At 38.4% G+C, this 23,508-nt stretch overlaps 1 protein-coding gene across 4 annotated transcripts in view; it reads left to right on the top strand.

Annotated features, from left to right (window-relative positions):
- Positions 1–23,508, top strand: part of LOC109416129 (PDZ domain-containing protein 7) — a 589,320-nt gene that overhangs the window by 109,545 nt on the left and 456,267 nt on the right. For 3 of the 4 annotated variants that reach the window (XM_029855992.2, XM_062844495.1, XM_062844494.1), the window contains 2 exons: positions 14,072–14,525; positions 14,657–14,790. The exons of the other annotated variant lie outside the window; for it this stretch is intronic. In XM_029855992.2, the coding sequence (XP_029711852.1) occupies positions 14,115–14,525; positions 14,657–14,790 (545 nt within the window). In that variant the 5' untranslated portion in view covers positions 14,072–14,114. The remainder of the gene's footprint in view (positions 1–14,071; positions 14,526–14,656; positions 14,791–23,508) is intronic. 4 annotated transcript variants of the gene reach the window in all.

Genomic DNA, 23,508 nt, shown 5'->3' on the forward strand with positions numbered 1-23,508 from the left:
ACTACCGGTAGTCTAAGATATTGTCTGAGATTATTGCATTGCTGACCATCGTTATCGAAAAAAAAAATGTTATTTTATGTGCAGCGTACATGGGCTTTGTTCCCTTCTACTTTTGACAATTTCCTGTGGGACATTCGGAACTGGTTCCGGGACACTACTGCTTTTCCCACACATAGTCTGGAATTTATTTTCTAGTTAACCGTTCATCAAGGTACCGAAAAAGCCATTTGATATGTTACATCATGTATGGGGTTGATTCTCTTTTACATTTGACCATTTTCGACGGGACAGCCGGGACCGATTCCAGAACACTAATAGTTGTTCCACTAATGGTTGTGGAGCCTCGTAGCCGTGCGGGTCACCAAGCTTCTAATCGCATCATGCATGGGATGAAGGTTCGATTCTTGCTTCGGGCGATGAAACTTTTCGTGAGAATAGTTTCTTCTCAGTATTCGCTTCGTTTGTCCCTTGTCTAGTGTTAAGTTTCATTCAGTCTGTACTCCGGCTGAAGACGGTGTGCGCGTCTTTATTAAAAAATATATATTGCCAGAAATTATTTTCTTACCTACCGTTCATCAGATTATCTAAAAAACCGCGATTTGTAGTGTCACATGAATGAGTTTGGTTCACTTTTATATTTGACCACTTACGGTGAATCACCGGGTTTATAGCATTTTCATATCTGGCCCCTACCTGGGGTACCGGTCCGAAACACCTAAATGGCAATAACTCCGGAATGGCTGGATCGATCCTAACCATTTTCAATAGCAAACAAAGAGGTAACATTTCGGTTAGATTCGTGCTTAAATCCGTAACATTGTTAAATGGGAAGTGCATTAAAAGTGAGTGAACTTTTTTTGCGCACAGACATACATACACACATACATACACATACGCATATAGACCTTATCTCAAATCGTCGAGCTGAGTTGATTGGTGTATGTACCTCGACTCTCTGAGCCTTCTAACGATAATTTGTTTTTTTGATTAAACATATAGGCTTTCAGCACACTTTTGTGTACGAGAAAGGTAAGAAAATTTTATAAAATGTCGAAAGAAACATAACAAAACCTATTCATTGATCAATATTGCTAGAAATTTCTCCTCTACATGACTTTCAACGATCGTTATCAATAGTGATTAGTCGATAGCCGTACAGTTTGACCGACATTTCCCAAAATTTCAAACGCGCGCGGGAACCGGGTTGGTGAAATGTGAAACCGTCGATTTTTCCGCACGAGGCGACTGCGGCGACACGGGGGGTCAATTTCTCACACAATTTGGTAACTTGTTGGTCGGTCGCGACGCGAGTAACTAGAGGTAGCGTCGCTTGTCAAGCCGTTTGACGACGATGACAACCAAAGTCGGGTTGCTGCGATTGTTGACGGTCCCGCTCGTTCGCTCTCGGCTCAGCTGGTCTTCTGGTGTTTGACGGAGCAGGTGTGTGATGCAATTGCGTGATTATGATTATGACGGAGACCCCTTCTTTCGTTTGCGGGGTTGCCTAGTGCGCCTATTTAGCCATTATTATCTGCTGGTTTTTAGCGTTTATGATGGCGAAGGCAACGCGGAGGTTCGTTTCTGGAGTTCCACAGGCGACTTGGATTAGTTTAATGACGGTTCTTGTTCGACGGGTTTCGTGCCGCTGCGGTTGGTGTCGAATGTTTTGGATGCGGTTGAGCATGAGCAATTAGATTTACCAATTAGAAAGTTGAAACTTGTTAGATTTCAGGGGAGATGTAAGTTTCAACTTAAAATTCAATTCAAATCGAAATTTAATCCAAATCCAATCCAAATTTAATCTGAATCCAATCTAAATCCTTTCCAAATCCAATCCAAATCTAATCCAATCCAAATCCAATCCAAATCCAATCCAAATCCAATCCAAATCCAATCCAAATCCAATCCAAATCCAATCCAAATCCAATCCAAATCCAATCCAAATCCAATCCAAATCCAATCCAAATCCAATCCAAATCCAATCCAAATCCAATCCAAATCCAATCCAAATCCAATCCAAATCCAATCCAAATCCAATCCAAGTCCAATCCAAATCCAATCCAAATCCAATCCAAATCCAATCCAAATCCAATCCAAATCCAATCCAAATCCAATCCAAATCCAATCCAAATCCAATCCAAATCCAATCCAAATCCAATCCAAATCCAATCCAAATCCAATCCAAATCCAATCCAAATCCAATCCAAATCCAATCCAAATCCAATCCAAATCCAATCCAAATCCAATCCAAATCCAATCCAAATCCAATCCAAATCCAATCCAAATCCAATCCAAATCCAATCCAAATCCAATCCAAATCCAATCCAAATCCAATCCAAATCCAATCCAAATCCAATCCAAATCCAATCCAAATCCAATCCAAATCCAATCCAAATCCAATCCAAATCCAATCCAAATCCAATCCAAATCCAATCCAAATCCAATCCAAATCCAATCCAAATCCAATCCAAATCCAATCCAAATCCAATCCAAATCCAATCCAAATCCAATCCAAGTCCAATCCAAATCCAATCCAAATCCAATCCAAATCCAATCCAAATCCAATCCAAATCCAATCCAAATCCAATCCAAATCCAATCCAAATCCAATCCAAATCCAATCCAAATCCAATCCAAATCCAATCCAAATCCAATCCAAATCCAATCCAAATCCAATCCAAATCCAATCCAAATCCAATCCAAATCCAATCCAAATCCAATCCAAATCCAATCCAAATCCAATCCAAATCCAATCCAAATCCAATCCAAATCCAATCCAAATCCAATCCAAATCCAATCCAAATCCAATCCAAATCCAATCCAAATCCAATCCAAATCCAATCCAAATCCAATCCAAATCCAATCCAAATCCAATCCAAATCCAATCCAAATCCAATCCAAATCCAATCCAAATCCAATCCAAATCCAATCCAAATCCAATCCAAATCCAATCCAAATCCAATCCAAATCCAATCCAAATCCAATCCAAATCCAATCCAAATCCAATCCAAATCCAATCCAAATCCAATCCAAATCCAAATCCAATCCAAATCCAATCCAAATCCAATCCAAATCCAATCCAAATCCAATCCAAATCCAATCCAAATCCAATCCAAATCCAATCCAAATCCAATCCAAATCCAAATCCAAATTCAATCCAAATCTAATCCAAATCCAATCCAAATCCAATCCAAATCCAATCCAAATCCAATCCAAATCCAATCCAAATCCAATCCAAATCCAATCCAGGTTCTATCCAAGTCCAAATCCACTTCTTAAGCTCATCGCAGTGATGGACGTCCCACCCCCTGGTCCCCCATGCCAAATATTAATCTAGGAATTCAATATCATAATCGTGTTGTGTGGTGGCACAGCCTACTGCTGGTACCTCGCACGATTATGATCACAGCAGAAGCGCGATTTTTCCCACGCTCACTTGGATCTTGGATGGTGTGGCCAGCCCGGCCAGTCATCGTCCATCGTCCGTCCCCTAGCCGACGGACAGAATTAGGGTCCCATTGTGAGTCAACGCTTGCTGCGTCAAAACTTGAACCACTGCCAAGCGCTGGGGGCGATCAGTTTGGAAACTAATCAGCGCTACGGCGCGGTGTGGCATCAGCTACTAGCAGGTGTCTCCGCGCCGCGTCGATGAGACTTGAGATTAGGTGGTGGCGGTGGCAAAGTTGATGAAGATTGAGATGCGATTCAGGGGGACCTGCGATGAAACTATTACGATAATTGGTCTGCCTCCGGCCTCCGGCCGGACGCTTTGTTTGACGCAATCGAATCGACAAATGGCAGCTAGATTATGCAATTGTTCTACGAACATTGTAATTCCCAGGGGTTAATGAGATTACTTCCAGGTAATTGAAAGTTAATAGCAACTCGTTTATGAAGCGAGAAGATGTTCTAAGATAACAGATCTTAGAACGTTTCGGTCGATTGTTTGGGGGGCTGCGATCGAAGGAGCCGCAGGCTTGCGAATTGAACACGTTCGCCTGCTGCGATCTACGCACAAAGGGCTTTGTTATGATGAGCAGGTAAGTTGTTACGCGCGTAATCGGGTTAAACGTGAAGGAATTGTGCTTGAATGTTGGCGAAAACAACATTATCAGGTTACGTGATGCTCCTTGTGAATTGGGTTTAGGGTTTTTGTTCAGCAGGAAGACTCCCCCGGAGCACTTTTTTGTAAGCTGGTATATTCTGACATTGTTTTTAACGTTCACGCTAGGAAATACTAAATTCATGGTGTTACTTTCAAATATCGATTAACTGTTAAATGGTCGGCGTTAAGTCAGAGTGAACTAGGCGATTTTTCGGACAGGTGAATATAAGCAAAGGAGGAGATCATAGCAGGCTGTGCGAGTGAGCGACTGACTTTTCAAAACAGCTGGGTCTTCTGTTAGCCAATGGATCGCCAATCTGGAGATGGCGGATTCGATTCCCGTTCCGATCGGGAAAATTTTCTCGACTCCCTGGGCATTGTGTATCATTGTCTTGCCTCACAATATACAAATTCATGCAATGGCAGGCGAAGAAAGCCCTTCAATTAATAACTAAGGAAATGCTCAAAGAACACTAAGTTGAAGCGAAGCTGGCCAAGTCCCAGTGTGGACGTAGAGCCATAAATAAGAAGAAGAATACACTATGCCCTGCCCAGGGAGTCGAGATTTTTTTTCCGACCGGAACGGGAATCGAATCCGCCGTGTCCGGATTGGCGATCCATAGCCTTAACCACTAGGCTAACTGGAGACCAGGAGGTCTGAGACTGTACCACCTTCAAATTTGTGCGACTTTTTTCCTTATAATTCTAATGCTAAATAGTAAATTTAAAAGAACAGGTAATGGTAAAGACAAGCAAAGGAATTCGACAGTTCTGACGTTGATGCAGGTGTTTCATTGAAATTTTGAACTGAAAGTGTTAATATCATTAAAAATCTTTGTTGAAAGTACTTGGTGCGCCGCGACATTTTTGAAAAATTTCAAAAGGCGTCGCGGTAGCAAAAAGTTTGGGAACCTCTGCTCTACGGGACTCTTTCTTGAAAATTTTACAGAATTCTTAAATCCCGATCGATTTCTACCAAAGTTTTTGGCGGTGATCCCGCAGAATATCTTTCAAGGATTGCTTCCACTGTATTTCCCGGTGTTGCTCTAGGAATCCTAGGCGATTTTTTTCTGGAATTCGTCCTGCGTTTTCTCAAAAAAAAAAAAAAAAAAAAAATGTGAGATTTCTCCCAGGATTTGTTCTGGGATTCGTACAGGAGTTTTTCTCATGAATTTTTCATATGTGTTCACTAAAGTTCTTTCAGGTTTTCGCTCGGAATTCTTCTTGAATGATTTTTTGCGATTCCTACTGATATCCCACACAGGATTTTCCCAGAAATTCTTCCTAATTTTTCTCCAGTAGATTTTCGCGAAATTTTCCCCAAAGTTTCTACATGAGATATTCCTGGGATATTTTTTGAAAAAGGTTCTCGTGATGTTGATTTTTAAATATTCCTTCCGGATTTATTGGATTCATTCTGAACTTCATCCCTTGATACATTTCCGATGGAGTTCTTCCAACGATTTCTCTCATGGGGTTTCCAGACCTCGTAGTTGTGTTGTATTGTTATGATTTATTGCAGTTATCCTTCTTAGATTTTTCCTACATTTTTTATTGGGATTACTCCCAGAATTCTACCCGTAATCCCTATTGGAAATTGTACCGGGACTCGGGCTCTGGCTCTATTTTGGCATTCCTCTAATAGTTTCTCCCAGATTTTTTGTCAGGACTTTTCCATAGTTTATCGGAATATTTCCTGGTATAACCCTTGGCACAACCTATGAAATTCCTAGTAAAAAATACCCGGAGAAATATCGGAAGGAATGCTGGTGGAATCTCACGAGAAACTCCGTACAGAACTATTGGAGGAATTCCAAGAAAATCTGGGAGTAATGCCGGGAGGAAATGGAAATTCTGGTAGGAGCTCTAAATATCAAAGAGATATCCCGAGAGTAGCTCCAAAAGAAAATCCGGAAAATTTTAAGGAAGAAATCCTTGGAAAATCTTTTGTAGAAATCTCGTAAAAATCCCGAGAATATACACTAGAAAAGCTGTCCCTAAAATCACTTAGAGAAATCTCTGAAAGTAGTTTGGATTAATTGTATAAGAATCTTCGGAAGAAAGCTCGCAAGCATACCTGGAAAACTTTCAGAAGATATTCCGGGAGGTATTTCTGTAACAAAGCCGGGAAAACCTCTCTATGGAATCTCGGAAGAGTTCCTGAAGAAATTCAGAAACGAATTCCGGAAACCCTTCAGGAAAAATCCCTGGACAACTGCAAGGGAGAATTACGGGAGAAGTCGTGGGAAGAGTTCTGTAAGAAACAGCGAATGAATTTGAAGAAGGGATTGCAATAGAAATCCAAGGCGGAATTTCAGAAGGAATTTGAAGATGAAATCATTATTGCTGAGAGAGTTTCACCCGGTACGATGATTCTCCATGCCCAAGGAAGTCTAATCGATGTCCATTATACAAAATTCATGGAAAGCTAAAACTATTTCAGGTTGGAAATTTTGATCAAGTTTCAAGATTTCTGGGTGTTATTTTGGTAGTTTTCTAATAGAAACGGAGTTCTTAACGGAATTTTTCGGGAAATCTCGGAAAAATGATCTTATGTGGCATTTCAAGATAAATTTCGAAAAATTCTATAGAAGAAATCCTGGAATCTTGGGAGATACTCCTGAATCAGCCCAGACAACCAATTTGCACGTATAATGAAGTATATGTTCATGTTATACGTACTTTTATGCGGTAACGTTACATCGCATAAGATGCAGTAAAAGTGCCTTATGCGTACAAAAGTGAAGGCGCTATACGTGCATTGACGGGAAAATAATGACGCTATATGACTTGAAGCGATATCTTATGCGATGTACGGTATGCACTAATGCGACATTATATAGCACCTTGTGAGACTCAAAATATTTGAAATAAAAAAATCTTGTCACCTAAGTATCGAACTAATAACCTTTGGATTATCGAGCCGCACTTTACACTTAGCACCAAACACTACTTATGAAACACAATGATTAAATGTCATGACATTCTAACTCACCTCAGTGCTTGTTGGAATGCACTTGGTTTCCGTGCACTGTACGTGTTCGGCAGGCTCTTTGGATGTGCGGGAAAACAGTTACCACTACTCCTCTCTTGCTAGCAACACCCATTGTTAATTATTAGGTCAATAAAACAAAAATGATGACTTTGTAACTTGTTTTGTAACCATAATGATGACTTTTCACTTTCTTTTAGCTTTTTGGCACTCCAACAGCACCTCTTTCATTGTTATCACATATCACATCGCAATATGCCAACGTTAACGATTCTAGCTTATGCGAGTTTGTATGTACATTTGAACGAGTTTATTTCCACTTTAATGCGATTTAGTTTGTACACCAATGCGAGTTAAACTGACATAATTAGAAAAGCACCAAGCGAAGTCGTATAATCATCGCAGTATGCAATTATGCGAATTCAATTGACACTTTGCGAGTTCACTCGAACGCTTTTGCGAATAAGCAAAGTTCGTCGCAACAAAACATCGGAATATCGTCTACTATGATGTAGTCATGCATTATAAAAGTTAATTTGCACTCTTATATGATTTTACCAGATACATCGTAGTAAGTTCAAAAAATAACATCATATGCGATGAAAATATGTGATAGTGACTTAAAATAGTACTTTATACGATGTACAGCGTGCATTCTTATGCGATTCCTGGTTGTCTTGGATGTGAATTCGTAGCAAGCACTCTGTAAGAAACAGCAAAAAACAGTTTAAAGAAAGGATAACGTTAAAAATCCAAGAAGGAATACCGGAAGAAACTTAAAGATGAGTACTGGATGTAGCTTTGTGAGAAATCCTCAGAGAAATTTCGGAAAGAAGAATACTTTCTTCGACAAATTTATTCAGCAACACTTGCTGACAACGGCTCCCTTGATTTGAGATTCGTCCGCTAGTCGGTGCCAGTACCCAACTTGTATCTCAGAATCCTGATGAGATGGAATGATTCCGTCTTTGGCAAAGCTGTTCAGCGAGCTGAGAACTATTTGACAATCGAACAAGTCTATGGTTCGTGATTTATCCGCTAGGTGGTGTCCAGTGTCAATAGAAATTTTAAACACAGAACCTGAAACTTCAATGAGGCAGAAGTGCGCCGTTTCAAAAATATTGTTCAGCAGTTGCCAACAACTTCTTTGGTTCAAGATTTCATCGCTAAGCGGCACCAGTGTCAAAAAATCTAACATCTATATCTCAGACTCCTGATGAGATGGAATGATGCCGTCTTCGGCAATGTTATTCATCAAGCTAAGAACTATCTGACAATTTGATCACCAATAACACTAGTTTACAGCATTTTTGAACTCGGTAAGCTGATGACCATTTTTGGTGTAGAATCATGCCCTGAGTTCGAAAAAGTGAAGGAAAAAAATTACAGTAGAGCGGAATTTTTTTCGACTTTCCATACAAGGTTGATGATTTGAAATCGATTTTTGTTCTATTTTTAAGCAAAGTCGCTCACTTCACACATATCATTCTCCCTAATCAATGCTCCTATTGAGCTGATTTTTTTACTGTAACTCGCCTACATATGACATGTCAAATAAACGTCGAGAAAGAATTTTTAAGTTAGTTTTTTCTAATTGAAAAAAAAAATACATTTCTACAAAAATTTTTGGGAATTTTGCTAAAATTTAAGAAGATTGTCCCTAAAACTCGCCAATATCTTGAATTTCATCAATCTGACGCAAAACCTGTATTCACATGATCGAATGGTATTGTATTCAGCTTTTAATTTATGGAAAAAGATTTTAAATTGGTTGAACAAAACGTAATATATTTGAATTTTAGTAAATTACATATTTTGAAAAGTTGCAAAACTCGATATTGAGCGAAAACTCAAAAACTGTTCTACTTAAAATTTTTTGAAGGTCGGTTCCGAAATCAGCACTAAATTGTGCTTCAAAAATTTAGGTCGTTGACAGAAGTTCACGACTTTCGTTTTATTTTGTAAACTTGTGTTATTAGGTCAACAAAACAAAAATGATGACTTTGTAACTTGTTTTGTAACCATAATGATGACTTTTCACTTTCTTTTAGCTTTTTGGCACTCCAACAGCACCTCTTTCATTGTTATCACATATCACATCGCAATATGCCAACGTTAACGATTCTAGCTTATGCGAGTTTGTATGTACATTTGAACGAGTTTATTTCCACTTTTATGCGATTTAGTTTGAACACCAATGCGAGTTAAACTGACATAATTAGAAAAGCACCATGCGAAGTCGTATAATCATGGCAGTACGTAATTATGCGAATTCAATTGACACTTTGCGAGTTCACTCGAACGCTTTTGCGAATAAGCAAAGTTCGTCGCAACAAAACATCGGAATATCGTCTACTATGATGTAGTCATGCATTATGAAAGTTAATTTACACTCTTATATGATTTTACCAGATACATCGTAGTAAGTTCAAAAAATAACATCATATGCGATGAAAATATGTGATAGTGACTTAAAATAGTACTTTATACGATGTACAGCGTGCATTCTTATGCGATTCCTGGTTGTCTGGGATGTGAATTCGTAGCAAGCATTCTGTAAGAAACAGCAAAAAACAGTTTAAAGAAAGGATTACGTTAAAAATCCAAGAAGGAATGCCGGAAGAAACTTAAAGATGAGTACTGGATGAAGCTTTGTGAGAAATCCTCAGAGAAATTTCGGTGTGAATCATACCAAAGTTGGCCATATATTTTACACAACGTATGCCTCAAGATCCCAATGAGATAGAAGAATACTTTCTTCGACAAATTTATTCAGCAATCCTTGCTGACAAGCTGACGTTTTCAGCTAAGTTATTTAGCAGGCCCAGAGCTATCTGGCAACCATGATTCAAAATTCTGTTTTTAGAGGGCGTCAGCTTCAAAAACCTATAATAAGATAGATTGATGACACCTTCAGCAATGATGTTTAGTAAGCATAGAACTATCTTGTAATGTAGTCTTTGATTCACAAATCAGCCGCTAGGTGGCATCTAGTTTCGAAATATTTAACTACGTGCACCTCAAAACCCTGAATGAGTTAGAAGTATGCCGTGTTCGTATAACTCAAAATACAAACAGCTAGAAAATTTTTGAGACTCCTAGAGAAATATGTAGAGAAATACCCGGCGTAATCTCTGGAGATATATCCGGAGGGTTCCCTGTCCAAGTGATATCTTGATGACCAATAAGTCTTGAAGAGGTTTTGAAAACCGTCATAAAACTTAAGACCTTTTATTTTGGTTTTATGGTAGTTCTAAAAACCTTTTCTAGTATATTTGACTAAAAAATGTTTCTTGAGTGGAGAGATCCCTAGAAGAACTTCTGGAAGAATTTCTCAAAAAATTCCGAAAGTTTCAAGACAGTTATTTGGTAGAGTTCTCAGAGAAATCTGCAATAAAATACGCGGAAAACTCCAAGAAAGATTGGGCACATCTCTAGTGAATACCTGAGCAAATATCAGCAGAAATTGTTGATGGAATCCCTATTGAAGAGATTCTGGAAAACCCTCGAAACCCTGATAAAAATACTGAAAGAATTCTTGGATTATCCCCTTGAAAAAATCCTCAGCTAGTTTAACATTTCTAGAAAAGTGAACATTTTATCTGTACCAGTTATTTTGAATATCCCCTGTGTGTCTATTTTGATGTCTTCTTAATTTGTATAATGTTTTAAAGTCAACGTAAATTTTAAAATCGGCGTTAATAAATCGGACGTCAAAATATTTTTTGCCTTTCTCGTACATTAACCCAAGCAACACACATGTTATAATGGAGTTACGACAGCGCAAGTTTTGGTTGTATAGAAGTTTATTTTACGTAATTCTAACATTGTGTTGAAATAACGTAAAATAAATTTCTATACAACCAAAACTTGCGCTGTCGTAACTTTTATATAACATGTGTGTTACTTGGGAAGTGTACTGGAAAGGCAATATGTTCACTCCAAAAATGACTTTTTGATAGGAGGGCAGGAGGATCCAGTCACATATACCAATCAACTCAGCTTGACGAATTGAGGTGATGTATGTGTGTGTATGTATGTGTGTATGTATGTGTGTGTGTACAAAAAAACTCACATCCCTTTTTGGCAGTAAACTTCAATGACCGACGGTTTATTCGACGCGGATTCTGGTCCCATTGTTTCCTATTGAAAATGGTTTGGATCGGTCCAGCCGTTCCGGAGTTATGGCCATCTAGGTGTTCCGGACCGGTACCCCAGGAAGGGGCCAGATATGAAAACGCCACAAGCCCATCCATGCGACACATCAAACTACGGCATTTTTGATAACTTGATGAACGGTAAGCAGAAAAATGGCCTCATACCACATCTGAACCGGTAGTGTCCCGAAACCGGTTCCGGGTGTCCCGCCGGAAGTGGCTAAACGAAAAAGTGAACTAAATCCATGCGTGCGACATATCAAACCGTGGCTTTTTCGATAAGCTGATCAACAGTAAGAAATAAAACATTCTCAGACCATGTCGGAACCGGTAGTATTGCACAACCGGTTCCAGATGTCCCGCTGGAGGTGGCCAACTATAAAAGTTAACCAAACCCATGCATGTGACATACCAAATAGTGGCTTTTTTGACATCCTGACCGGTTCCGGGTGTTCCGCCGGAAGTGGCCAAATATAAAATTGAAGTAGAACCATGCATGCGACATATCATACCGTGGCTTTTTCGATATCCTAATGAAAGGAAAGCATTCCCAGATCATATCGGAACCAGTAGTGTTCCGGAACCAGTTCCAGATGTCCCGCCGGAGGTGGCCAAGTAAAAAGGTTAAATAAACCCATGCATGCGACATTTCAAATAATGGCTTTTTTGGTATTCTGATGAACAAATGGTAAGCAGAAAAATATTCTCAAAACATATCTGAACCAGTAGTGATCCGGAACCGGTTCCGGATGTCCCACCGGAAATGGCCAAAAAAAGAGAACCAAACCCATGCATGCGACACATGAAATCGTGGATTTTTAGGGATCTTGATTTGGCAAAAAAAGATTACGGTTATATTTGGGATAACTGGTAGTGTTTCACAACCAATTACGGGTGCCTCATCGGAAGAGGTCAAATGTAAAGGAGAACCAAACCCATATATGCGACACATTGAATGACTTTTTAAGTAACCTGATGAACGGTTAACAAAAAAAACAAGCATAGACCACGCTTTGGAAAACCAAAAGTGTGCCGAAACCGGTTCCAGGTGGCCCGCCGGAAGTGGTCAAATGTAGAACGGAACCAAACGCATGCACGCAGCACAATTAATAACGGCTTCTTCGATAACGCGAAGAACGGTCAGCAACAAAATAGCCTCAGGCCACATTTAAGACTACCGGTAGTGTTCCGGAACCAGTTTCATTTTCTGATTCGACAAATGTCGAATGAGTGGGGTACGAATTTAAAAGTGTCGTATTAAAGAGTGATGAAAACACGGGTTTGACAGTACATCAAATAACAGCTTTTTTGATAACACGATGATCGATGCGTTAAAACATAGCCTCATTTTAGACAACCGGTAGTGTCTCGAAACCAGTTCTGGGTGTCCCACTGGAAGTGGTCAAATGTAAAAGTGATCCATACCCATGCATGAGATAAATCAAACCGTGGTTTTTTTTTTGAGAACCTAATGAACGTTAGCAATGAAATAGTCTCAGCCTATATTTGGGAGACCCGGTAGTGCTCCGGAACCTGTTCCGGTACTGCATCGAAAGTAGCCAAATGTACCATGCGACGCATCACATCACGGCTTTTTTAATAACCCGAGGAACGGTTAACTAGAAAATAGGCTCATACCACATTAGAGACTACCAGTAGGGTTGCACAACCAGCGTTTAGCGCTTCGCCGGAACTACGAAAGAAAATAAAATCAATGCAAGCGATAAATTTGTGTAAGAGAACAAAATTCTTGACAAATTAAACCCACATACAAACAGACGTCTCACTATACTCACTACCTATCGTTCTTGTTTTCAACGGTCACTAAAATAAAGCCTAAAATGTGTAGAAAAAACTTGGTCGAAGACCGCAAAGTGATCTGTGATTGTGTTATAAGTTATATCTTAGCTTGTTAGTATCATCTTGATGTTGATCAGCCTCCAGTGTTAGTGAAGGTACTCAAGCAGTCAACTGAGAAGCCTGGTATTATTCAGCCCTACTTATACGTTGAGTTGAACATAACGTCGGACTATGTGCCATCAATAAGTTTCAAGTGAATTCAAAGATGGCTTTTATAAAATGCTTGCTTTTCTTTGAAAATATCCGGATTCAGGAACACTTTGAGTTACGTCGACGGAAAAATTGTGAGAAAATATTCGACGAGAAAGGCACTATCACCACTAGGTGGATTAATTTGTTTTTTTTTTTTTTTTTATTTAGATTTGGTTTCAAAACGGATTTTCATTTGATTTGATCCAGACTACATTTTGATTCAAATTAGTTGAACCTTGTTTGAATTGGGCCAACCAACCCCCAGTTCCCCCAACCAGACCCACCAGGGAGGAATGTGTGGAACGGCACCAGCTTGGAATCATACGCGCATAGCAATACACAATGAAACCCTGCTGGTGAACCAGCAGCAGCAGCGCGTCGATCCGGTGTTGCTGCGTAACTTCTACCCTGAGGGCATCATCGCCACCATCTCCGGCCGTCGCCACCGCAACCACCGCCACCAACTTGGATGCGGATCTCTCTCTTGATTGATTAGCTCGTCGGAGTCGAAGTCGGTCGAACGGATCGAGTAGGCTGGTTGGTTGAAGTTGCCGCCGCGTTCACCAGAAATTTACGCTCGGTACGGCTGGAGATCCTGGCCTACTACTTGTCGATCAAGTTTGTTATTCAACCACTTCGTTTTGTTCGATCCGGTTTTGGGAGGAAATTTTCCGTTACTGTCTCCTTCCCTAGTTTTCGATTGTAGTTAAAATTTAAAACACACACCTAATAATTCGTTTCTTTCTCCTCTCTCCCACCATTCCAGATTCCCTGCCGAAGCTGGTCACCCCTCATCGGACCGGCCTACTATGGCCGCGAACTGTACCAATCTACCCAAACAAATCAACAACGGTGCAGCCAGCATGGGAACGTTCCGGACTGGCGGCGGGCCGCCTACTTCGTTGGGCTACCATCACAACACCCTGACCCGGACGACCAAGATCGGTATTTCGTCGCTGGGTATCGGTGCAGGTGCCGGAGGTGGTGCCGGTGTGGGTGGCCTAACGATGGCCGAGGTCAAGGAACGGATGGCAACGATCGACGGGTCCAGTCAGCGAGTACGGTTGGTGCGGCTGACTCGACCGCAAAGTTACGCACACGGTCACTTCAATGGGGGTGGAAATTTTGGGTTTTCGATTCGTGGAGGACTGGAGTATGGGACGGGGTTCTTTGTGTCGGCGGTCGAGAAGAATAGCGAAGCCGATCAGCAGGGACTGCGGGTAAGTGCACGCATGAATGAGTGAATGTAGTTTCCGGGTTGCTTGGATAATTGATTCGTAGAAGTGCGTGTGGCATGCTAGGATTAGGGTCATTCATGGACTGGATTTTGTTTTTTTTGTCTATCGAATAGGTGGGTGATCAAATAATTCGAGTCAACGGTTACCAGGTGGATGATGCCGTGCACCGCGAGCTTGCCCAGTTTGTATCCTGTCAGGAGAGGCTTGTGCTGAAGGTTCGCAGCGTTGGAATATTACCAGTCAAAGAGTAAGTGTGGGAGAACATTTTTTGCATAACGAATGATCCATGAAAAACTGCTTAACGATTCGATGACGTTCATATATAACGTACAATAGATGTCTAATAAAATACACGCATAATTAAAGGAATTATTCTCTCATGTTCGCAACTGAAACAGTTTATTACTGTCTTTTGAAAATGTTAAAGTTAAAAAATAATGTAATTAATTATACACTGACCCAAATATCTCAATTTAATGTAATTAATTTGGTAAATTACCAAACTATGTTAAAGATTAGCACTAGATTTTTTCATTTGTTTTTTTTTTTCGTTTTGTCCCTTTCGACGTTTTGGTATTGGACCTTTTGGCATTCGACGTTTTGTCTTTCGACGTTTTGTCTTTCGACGTACTGTCCTTAAGGCGAAACTGGAACTATTTCCTCACTTTTTGGTTTTTGATTTTTTATAAAATAACGAAGCCATATTTTTAAAATCGGTTTTCGTACACATGTAGAGTAAAGATCAAGGTATCTCCTGATTTTTTTTCGTGGTGGAAAATGTTTTTCGTTTTTGCAGAAACCATTTTTGAATAAAATTTCACAAAAAAATGGTTTCTGCAAAAAATGAAAAACTTTTTCCACCACAAAAAAAAAATCAGAAAATACCTTGATCCATACCCGACATGTGTACGAAAACCGATTTTAAAAATATTGCTTCGTTATTTAATTAAAGCTTAGCTTAGCTTAGACTGACTGCACATATCTATGGTTGCTACTCCGTGATTGACTCGGACCAATGACAGTTGCACAATGAATCAACTGAATAATTGACTGGGAGTGGTCAACATTCTCACTGTGCACGCTTCAGAGGCTCTCTTTAACAGTACAATAACGGCGCCGGCCACGTCCTTGCAGTCAGGTTGGAAGAGTGAAGGAATGTTAATAGCAACCTTTGTTATGTGAAAGTTGGCGTTTACCGCACGTCTCCACCAAAGGCTGCAGGAAGGAGTGATTGTTAGTTAGGAAAGGTATCGTTGGGTCAGGATTCACTTTGATAAGTAATATGACCTTTTGAGGTTGGAGCATGCCGTGCAGACTGCAGTGATGTTGTTCGCTTCACGCGGAAAGCAAACAACCAACCACCCTCGTCAGGTGGTTGCTCAATATTTACTACAAATGAAGCAACAAAATATGCAGACGGAAGTGCTATTGATCGCATCACGCGGAAAGCAAACAATCGGCCACCCACGTCAGGTGATCGTTTAATATTTACCATTGAAGACGCGACAACATATAAAAACTTGTTGTTCACTCCGCGCGGAAAGCAAGCAAACAGCCACACGCGTCAGCTGGACACTCAAGATTTACAACAAAAGGCGTGACAAAACATGCAATCTGATGCGCTATTGCTCGCTTCACGCGGAAAGCAAACAATCGACCACCCACGAAAGGTGATCGCTCAATATTTATAACAATACATACAACAAATATACATGGACAAATACATAGAAAAACAGTATATCGTTAGGAGATTGCACAAAAAATGAAATTCAATAAATAGAGGAAATAATTTGTAAGATGCCATCCCGAACAGTTGCAAAATGGAACAAAAATCCAAGTCGACACTCATGGTGACGAACTATACAAAATCAATGAAAAAGTATTTGAAGAGAGGACATTATATACAGGGGATGGCCAAAATGTTTGGGATAGGTAACTTTTTTTTCTCTCACAAAAAAGTTCAACATGCTATAACTTTTCATAGAGCGCATCAAAAAATCTCAAATTTTGACTGTTTGTCAACCTACTATATGTGCATCATTGGTACAAATTTGGGCTTGATTGAATAATATTTCGCAAAGTTAGAACCGTTCGGGTAAAACACTATTTTTTAAACAACTCATTTTTGAGCTGTCATATCTCGGAGACCAGTGAACCGAATTGAATGAAATTTTGAACGTACACTAACAATATGTGAATGCTTCACAAACTATTAAAACATAGGTACTTTTCAAACGTTGAAAAAAATTATCATGGATTGACACTTTTTGGATTTATCTCGAAAAAATGTAATTTCTTTACATCAATGTCAATAAATTTTAGTGTTGATATACAAGGATTCTCCACTTCTGTTCTCAAATTGTCTCTAATCAGATATATTAGAGCCTATTTAGATTGAAGGAAGAACACATTTAATAATTTTTGTGTGGTATTGTAAATTTGACTTATTTTCCTCTATATGGGTTAAAATTTCAACCCGATATAACTTAATTCGCCGTGAGAAAATATTACATTTTATAACGTCGTATTAAGTATCAATATATTGTTGATAAACGTTAAAAAGTTCATTCAATTCGGTTCACTGGTTTCCGAGATATGACAGTTCAAAAAATAGTTGTCTAAAAAATAGTGATTTACGCGAACGTTAGAACCGTCGCGAAAAATTAATCAATCGAGCCCAAATTTGTACCAATGATGCACACATAATAGGTTGACAAACAGTCAAAATTTGAGATTTTTTGATGCACTCTATGAAAAGTTACAGCATGTTGAATTTTTTTGTGAGAGAAAAAAAGTTGCCTATCCCAAACATTTTGGCCATCCCCTGTATATATATAATATATGAATACAAACTATCACCAAAGGTATAAAATTGAACTATTATAATAATTGATATAGAATCCATAGAAAGAGAATAACAAGGAACAAACTCACCGGATAATCGCCTGCCATTAATCGAACTAAAAATGCGAAAGGAAAAAATAAATCGGAGCACCGAAGGCAACGCGCGCGCAAAATCGGCCTCCAGCTACCGAGCCGTCACTACACACACTGACTCAATTGCTTCGTTATTTAATTAAAAATCAAAAACCAAAAAAAATGAGGAAATGCTTCCAGTTTCGCCTTAAGCTAGTATTAACATATACAGTTAACGTCTAGATCCAGTCATTGCTTATATTTACTTCACGTTGATTTTGAATTGCCTCGGGCAGGAAATTTCTTTTGAATTCCTCTAAATTCCATTTTCTAAAAGAAATCACAACATTTATACATTGATGCCTGGAACGCAAATGATGAACGCATCCATAAGCCAGCTCATCCTAATGATGATTATTTTTTTGCAAAACCCAAGTAACATTTTGAAGATCAATTAGTCTTGTAGAGGATTTGAGAACCGCCATAGAACCTTATACCCTATATTTTTAATTTATGCTAATTTTAGAACCACTTCCAGTTTTTTTTACTCAAAAATGTTACTTGGGATTGTAAAACGGTTCACTGCAGTAGTCTTAAGTTGGAATTATCTGTTACAAACTTGTCAGATTTTCATTATCACGTTTCGTGAGAGTTTCAGAAGGACTTCTGCGGGTTCTTACGGGATTCTAGAGCGTTTCCGTGAGGGTTTCAAAAAATGGTTGAACTTTTTCATTTTCGTGAACTTTTAAATATTTTAGATCTTCACACAGTTTCAAAGGAGTTAGAAGGTGTTCCTGGGGGTTTCAGGAGAGTTACAGAGGGCTTATGAAGCTTCCAATAAAGCTTTGGGGGTTTTCACAGGCGTTATAAGACGTTTAGGGGACTTAAGACGCGTGAGTTTTCAAAGGAATTTCGTCGGGCATTCAGAGGGGTTTCAAAGCATTTTAAGGTGTTCCTGGTGGTTCGTGGGGGTTTCAATAGAATTTTGAATTGGTTTCTGGAGGTTTCAGGGATGTTTTAGAGGGTGTTAAGTGAGCTTCCAAGAGAGTTTCAATGGGATTTGATGACATACCAAGGAGCTGTCAGAGTGGTTTGAAAGGGGCTTCCAGAGAGATTTCAAGGCGTTTCAGCTGGCTCCAGGGCGTTTTGAATCAAATCTGAAACTCCCTGAAATCTCTTGAAATTCCTTGTAACCCCTGGGAATGTCCTTGAAACCCCTTGAAAATCAATGGAACGCTCGTGAATTCCCCGGAACTCTCCTAAAACGCCCCTGAAACCCACTTAAATCCCGTGGAACGCACCTACGACCCCTGAAATCCTCTGGAACCCATAAAACCCCGAGAATTCTCATGAATCTCCATGGAACGCGTCAGAAACCTCTCGAAACCCGCTGAGGCTACTAGGAACACCCGACCCTTGGGATATCCCTAAAACTTTGAACAACCCTAGAACACCTCGGATAACCCCTGAAACCAACTGGAACCCCTTTGAGATCCTATGAAATTCCTACGGCACTCCTGGAGTGTTCCTGAAGCCTTCAAAATCCCACACCCCTGCAACGCCCCTGAAATCCTCGGGAACTCTCTCGAAACGCCCTGAAACTGATATACCTGCAGTTGTTTTTTGTTGGAATGCATGATTAGGTAAATTTAAGTAAAGAAATATATGGCCGCCATGATGTCAGTTTTGGTTATGTCAGTGTCTGGTGATAAAAGCTAAATTTAATAGAACAGCAATGAAAAAATAATTTTGAACAATACAAAAGTGTTTAAGTGACATCCTTTTAGTTCTTGTATATATGGTGTAACATTGAAATTTGAGGGGCCCAGATGCAAAGGAGTGTGAGTGACCATTTTGTCGATTTTGATCTGAGCATATGAAAAGTTCTCCAAATTTCAAGCGTTTAGGAACTTTTTTAAGATGATTTTTACGATGATTAGCATAAATACAATAAATCAATGAAAATTGGGTCGGTTTTGAAACTCCATACATTTTGTATGGGATGAAAAACTTTAAACGTCATTTGCTCGAAAGTAGGTTTTTGTCCCTTACACCCCTTTGCTTCCTACTCCTTCATTTGTGGTCGGCTTTCTAGCAAAGCTGTTTCATAACAGCAATTTATTAAAATTAATATTGATAATTGTGCAGTTTTCGTGTCATCAGCAGTACAAAACTTTCAATCAAAGACAAAGTAATAAACAGAAATTCTTTCAGGGGTTTCATTCAAAATTTTTCTAGACAATCCTTTAGAAATTCCTCCAAAAATTTATCCAAAGATTGCTTTAAGGAAATTTACTATGAATTTCTTCAGAAATTACTTCAGGAATTCAGTTATAAAATATTACTAAATCTTTAATTTCAGAAATCTTAAGTTCTTTCAGAACCTCCGCAAGAGGTTTTTAAAAAAAATCTTCCAATTCACTCAAGAATTTGTACATGGGTTCCTTCTGAAATTCCGTCAGGGATTAATTTTGAAATTCTTCTGGGGATTTTCAACAGGGATACCTTCAGAAATTATTTCAAGGATTCTTTCTTGATCGCTTCCATTGGCATTTTCAGTGAACTTTCCAAAGATTTTTTAAAAAGTTGCTAAAGTTTTTAATGGTAGAAGTCCACCAGACATTTGTTCTGGAATCACTTTAGACTTTAGAGATTCAATTGAAAATTTCCACAGGAGTTTCTTCAGGGATTCATCCAGAAAATCCAGTAGGAATTTTTTCAAAGAAGAAGAAGTGTTTCTTAGGAATTTCCCCAGGACTTACTTGCTTTACAAATATCTTAAGATTTTTTTAGGATCTTTACAAAGATTGTACAAAGATTTCTCAAAGAATACTTTTAGCAACTCTTCAAGAACTTTGCTTAAGGATTTCTTCCAAAAAAATCCTCAATAAACTTTTCTAGGATCAAGAGTTTCTTTAGGTATTTTTCCAGGATGCTCTCTAGAAATTCCCTTCAAGATCTTCCTAAAATTTGTTCAGCTATTACGCTAAAGATTCATTCAAGAGTACTTCCTGAGATTTTTACAGGGATTCTACTGAACATTTCTATAGAAATTTTTACAGGGATTCTTTCAGGAAATTCTTTCAGATTTCTTCTAAAATTCTATCAGGGATTCCGTCAATAATATCTCTAGAGATATCTTTAATTTTTTTTTAGAGATTTATTGGTAAATATAATCAAAGTATTGATTTAAAAGTTGTTCCGTGGAGTTTTTCAGAAATTCCTCTAAAAGTTTTTTTAAAGAATTTTACATAGATTCATTCGGATCCAAGGGTTTCTTCAGGGATTTCTGCAGTATTTTCCATAAACATTTTTTTTTAGAAATAACTCCTCCGGTTCCGTCAGAAATATTTTTTGCGTTTAACAAAAAATTCTGGGAGAATTCTCGAAAAAATCAATGGAAGAATTTCTAAAGCAATTCCGGGATTCCTTCAGGAATCCTTCAAAAACTCTAGCTCTTGCCTTTGGAGATTGCTAGAAGCAATTGTTGGAAATTTCCGGGGGGGATTCAAGAACAAACATTTCTGAAACGATTTCTGAATTTATCTTTGGAGGAATTCTTGGATGAATACCTGGTATAATGCATGAAGAAACTTCTCAAGATACCTCCACAATTCCATAAAAGAAATCATAAGAAATCTCTGGAGGATGTCTGAAAGTAGTTCCAAGGCAAAATAACTTGAGAAATTTTTGGAGGATTTCTTGGAGAAATCTGGTAGAGGAATTTCTAAAAAAAAACTGGAGAATATGCCTGCAGAAATTACAAACAAAGGTACTGGTGGATTTCTTGAAGAAATCCCTCAATAAGTTTCTGAGTGAGGTTTTTCTTAAGGAATTCTTTGAAGGATTCTTCGAAATACCTTTGGAGGTATTCTTAGAATAGTTTCTAGTTAAACTTCTGAAGGAACTAGAACACAAAAATACAAATGTCTGAAGAAAATCGTACAGACACAAACAAAACAATCCTGGTGGAATTCAGGAAAATTTCTGGAAAAAAAAATGAATTTTAGAAAGAATATTCGGAAGAGCGGGTTTTCCACTAGGTATTCATCGAAACAATTTTCAAAAAAAAAATACCATGAAGAATATCAAGGAATAGATTTTGAAGCAATTCCTGCAGGAATTGCTGAGAAAAGTGTTGGAAAATTTCCAGAAAGATTCTCGGAAAAAAAATTAAAAGGCTCCAGATATTAACCTGGAAGAACTTTTTAAGATATTCTTGGAGGAACATCCAGACAAGTATCTTGATAATTCTCTAGAGGAATGGCCTAATATATAGCTGGGAAGATCTCTGAATATGTGAAACAAAATTAACAAAAATTTCTGAATTGCTAGAGGAAAACTCCAGAGGAATGTCTGAAAGAATCTGAGAATCCCTGTTTGTTCTTCCCTAAATTGTATCATTTCAACAAATTCTTTAGAAAATAATATTAGATTGATTGATTGATTTGTCTTTATTATAGAGACTTTCAGCCCTTGGCTGGTTCGTCTCTAATAATATTAGAGAAATTTCAAAGAATTAATAAGTTCAGGAAAAATTGTTGATAAACTCTGAAAGAATCCCTCAAGACATTTCTAGAGAAAAAAAATACAAGGAGCTTCTCTAGGACTTTTTGATGTTTTCGACAATCTCTCCAGGAGTTTATTCAGTGCTCTTTCGGTAGTTCCTTCGGAAAATTCTTCAACAAATGCGGATATTTTTCCTAGATTTTCATAGAAAATCCTTTTGCTGATTTCAGTAAAAAAAAACCCATCGTTAATTCCTCCAGAAATGCCTTCGAGGTTCCTTTAAATTCAGAAATATGTTTTTATTTTTTCATGTTTCTTTATATTTTTTTTCTAAAATTTCTTCAAAAATTACTCTGTCAGTTCGTCCTTTAAACATCTCCTTTAGAAGATGTTGGAGATTTTCCTGAGTTCCTTCGGTAGTTCCTCTAGGAATTCCTGTAAGAATTCCTTGAAGTTGGATCGTTTTGTTCATGTGATCTTCTGGAAATTCCTTTGGGATTGCCGCCAGGAATTATTTTTGAAAATTTTCAGAAGTATTGTGGATTTTTTCCAGGCGTTTTTACGGAGTTCATATGAAAATTTCTTTGGATTTTTTAGGCAGTTTCGCCAGGTGTTTATTTGGAATTTCCTCCAGAGATAATTTTAGAAGTTCTCCTAGCATTTCCAACAACAGTTTAATCGTAAATTCATTCAATAGTTCCTTTGGTAACTTCTTCAGAAGTACTCTTGTTAATTAATCCACAAGCTTCTTAAATTCATTCTTTTATCAAACTGCTCCAGAAGTCTCTTCGGGAATTCTTCCATAAGATAATCTAGAAATGCTACCCATAAGTGACTACGAAAATTCCTCGAGGAGCTCCTTAACTCCTGCTTAAATTCTTATGGCAAATCCTCCGTGAGTTCTTTCGATAACTTCTCCAGAAGTAATTTTGTGAATTTCCTATGAATTCTCAGGAATTCCTTTAGGAGTACACTTGGAAGTATCTCAATTGAATTCTTCGGAAATTTTTTCCAAAAATTACTTTTGAAATTCCCCAGCGAGTATCTTAGATATTCCTCCAAAAGTTTATTAAGTAGCTCTCCTAGCAATTATATTTGGCATTCCATGGAAACCTTTCAGGAAATCTATGGGAAATCTTGTAAAATTCATCTAAAAGTTTCTATATAATATGCCACTGAATTTGCTGCGGAATTTTTTCTTGGAGTTCCTTCGTGCGTTCTTTTGATGTTCCTAAAGGAGCTTCCAAAATTCCTCCGGATATTTCTCCAGCAAATGTGTCGAAAACTCTTCCAAGAAATTATTCAGAAATCTTTCAGAAGAATCTTTTGGCGGATGAGTTTATTCTGGGATTTAAAGATTAATTTCTGCAAAATCCCGAAGGATCTTTTTAGTATTGTAATGGGTGACAGTTCCTTCACAAAACTTTTAGGGAATTCCTTCAAATATTTCTCCAGATGTTATTTCAGATTATACTTCGGTTGATTTTATAGAAGTTCCAATGAGAATTTTTCCAGAACTTCGAAGCAGCTCTTGGAGAAG

Source organism: Aedes albopictus, chromosome 1 (assembly GCF_035046485.1).
Source record: "Aedes albopictus strain Foshan chromosome 1, AalbF5, whole genome shotgun sequence".
NCBI lineage: Eukaryota > Metazoa > Arthropoda > Insecta > Diptera > Culicidae > Aedes > Aedes albopictus.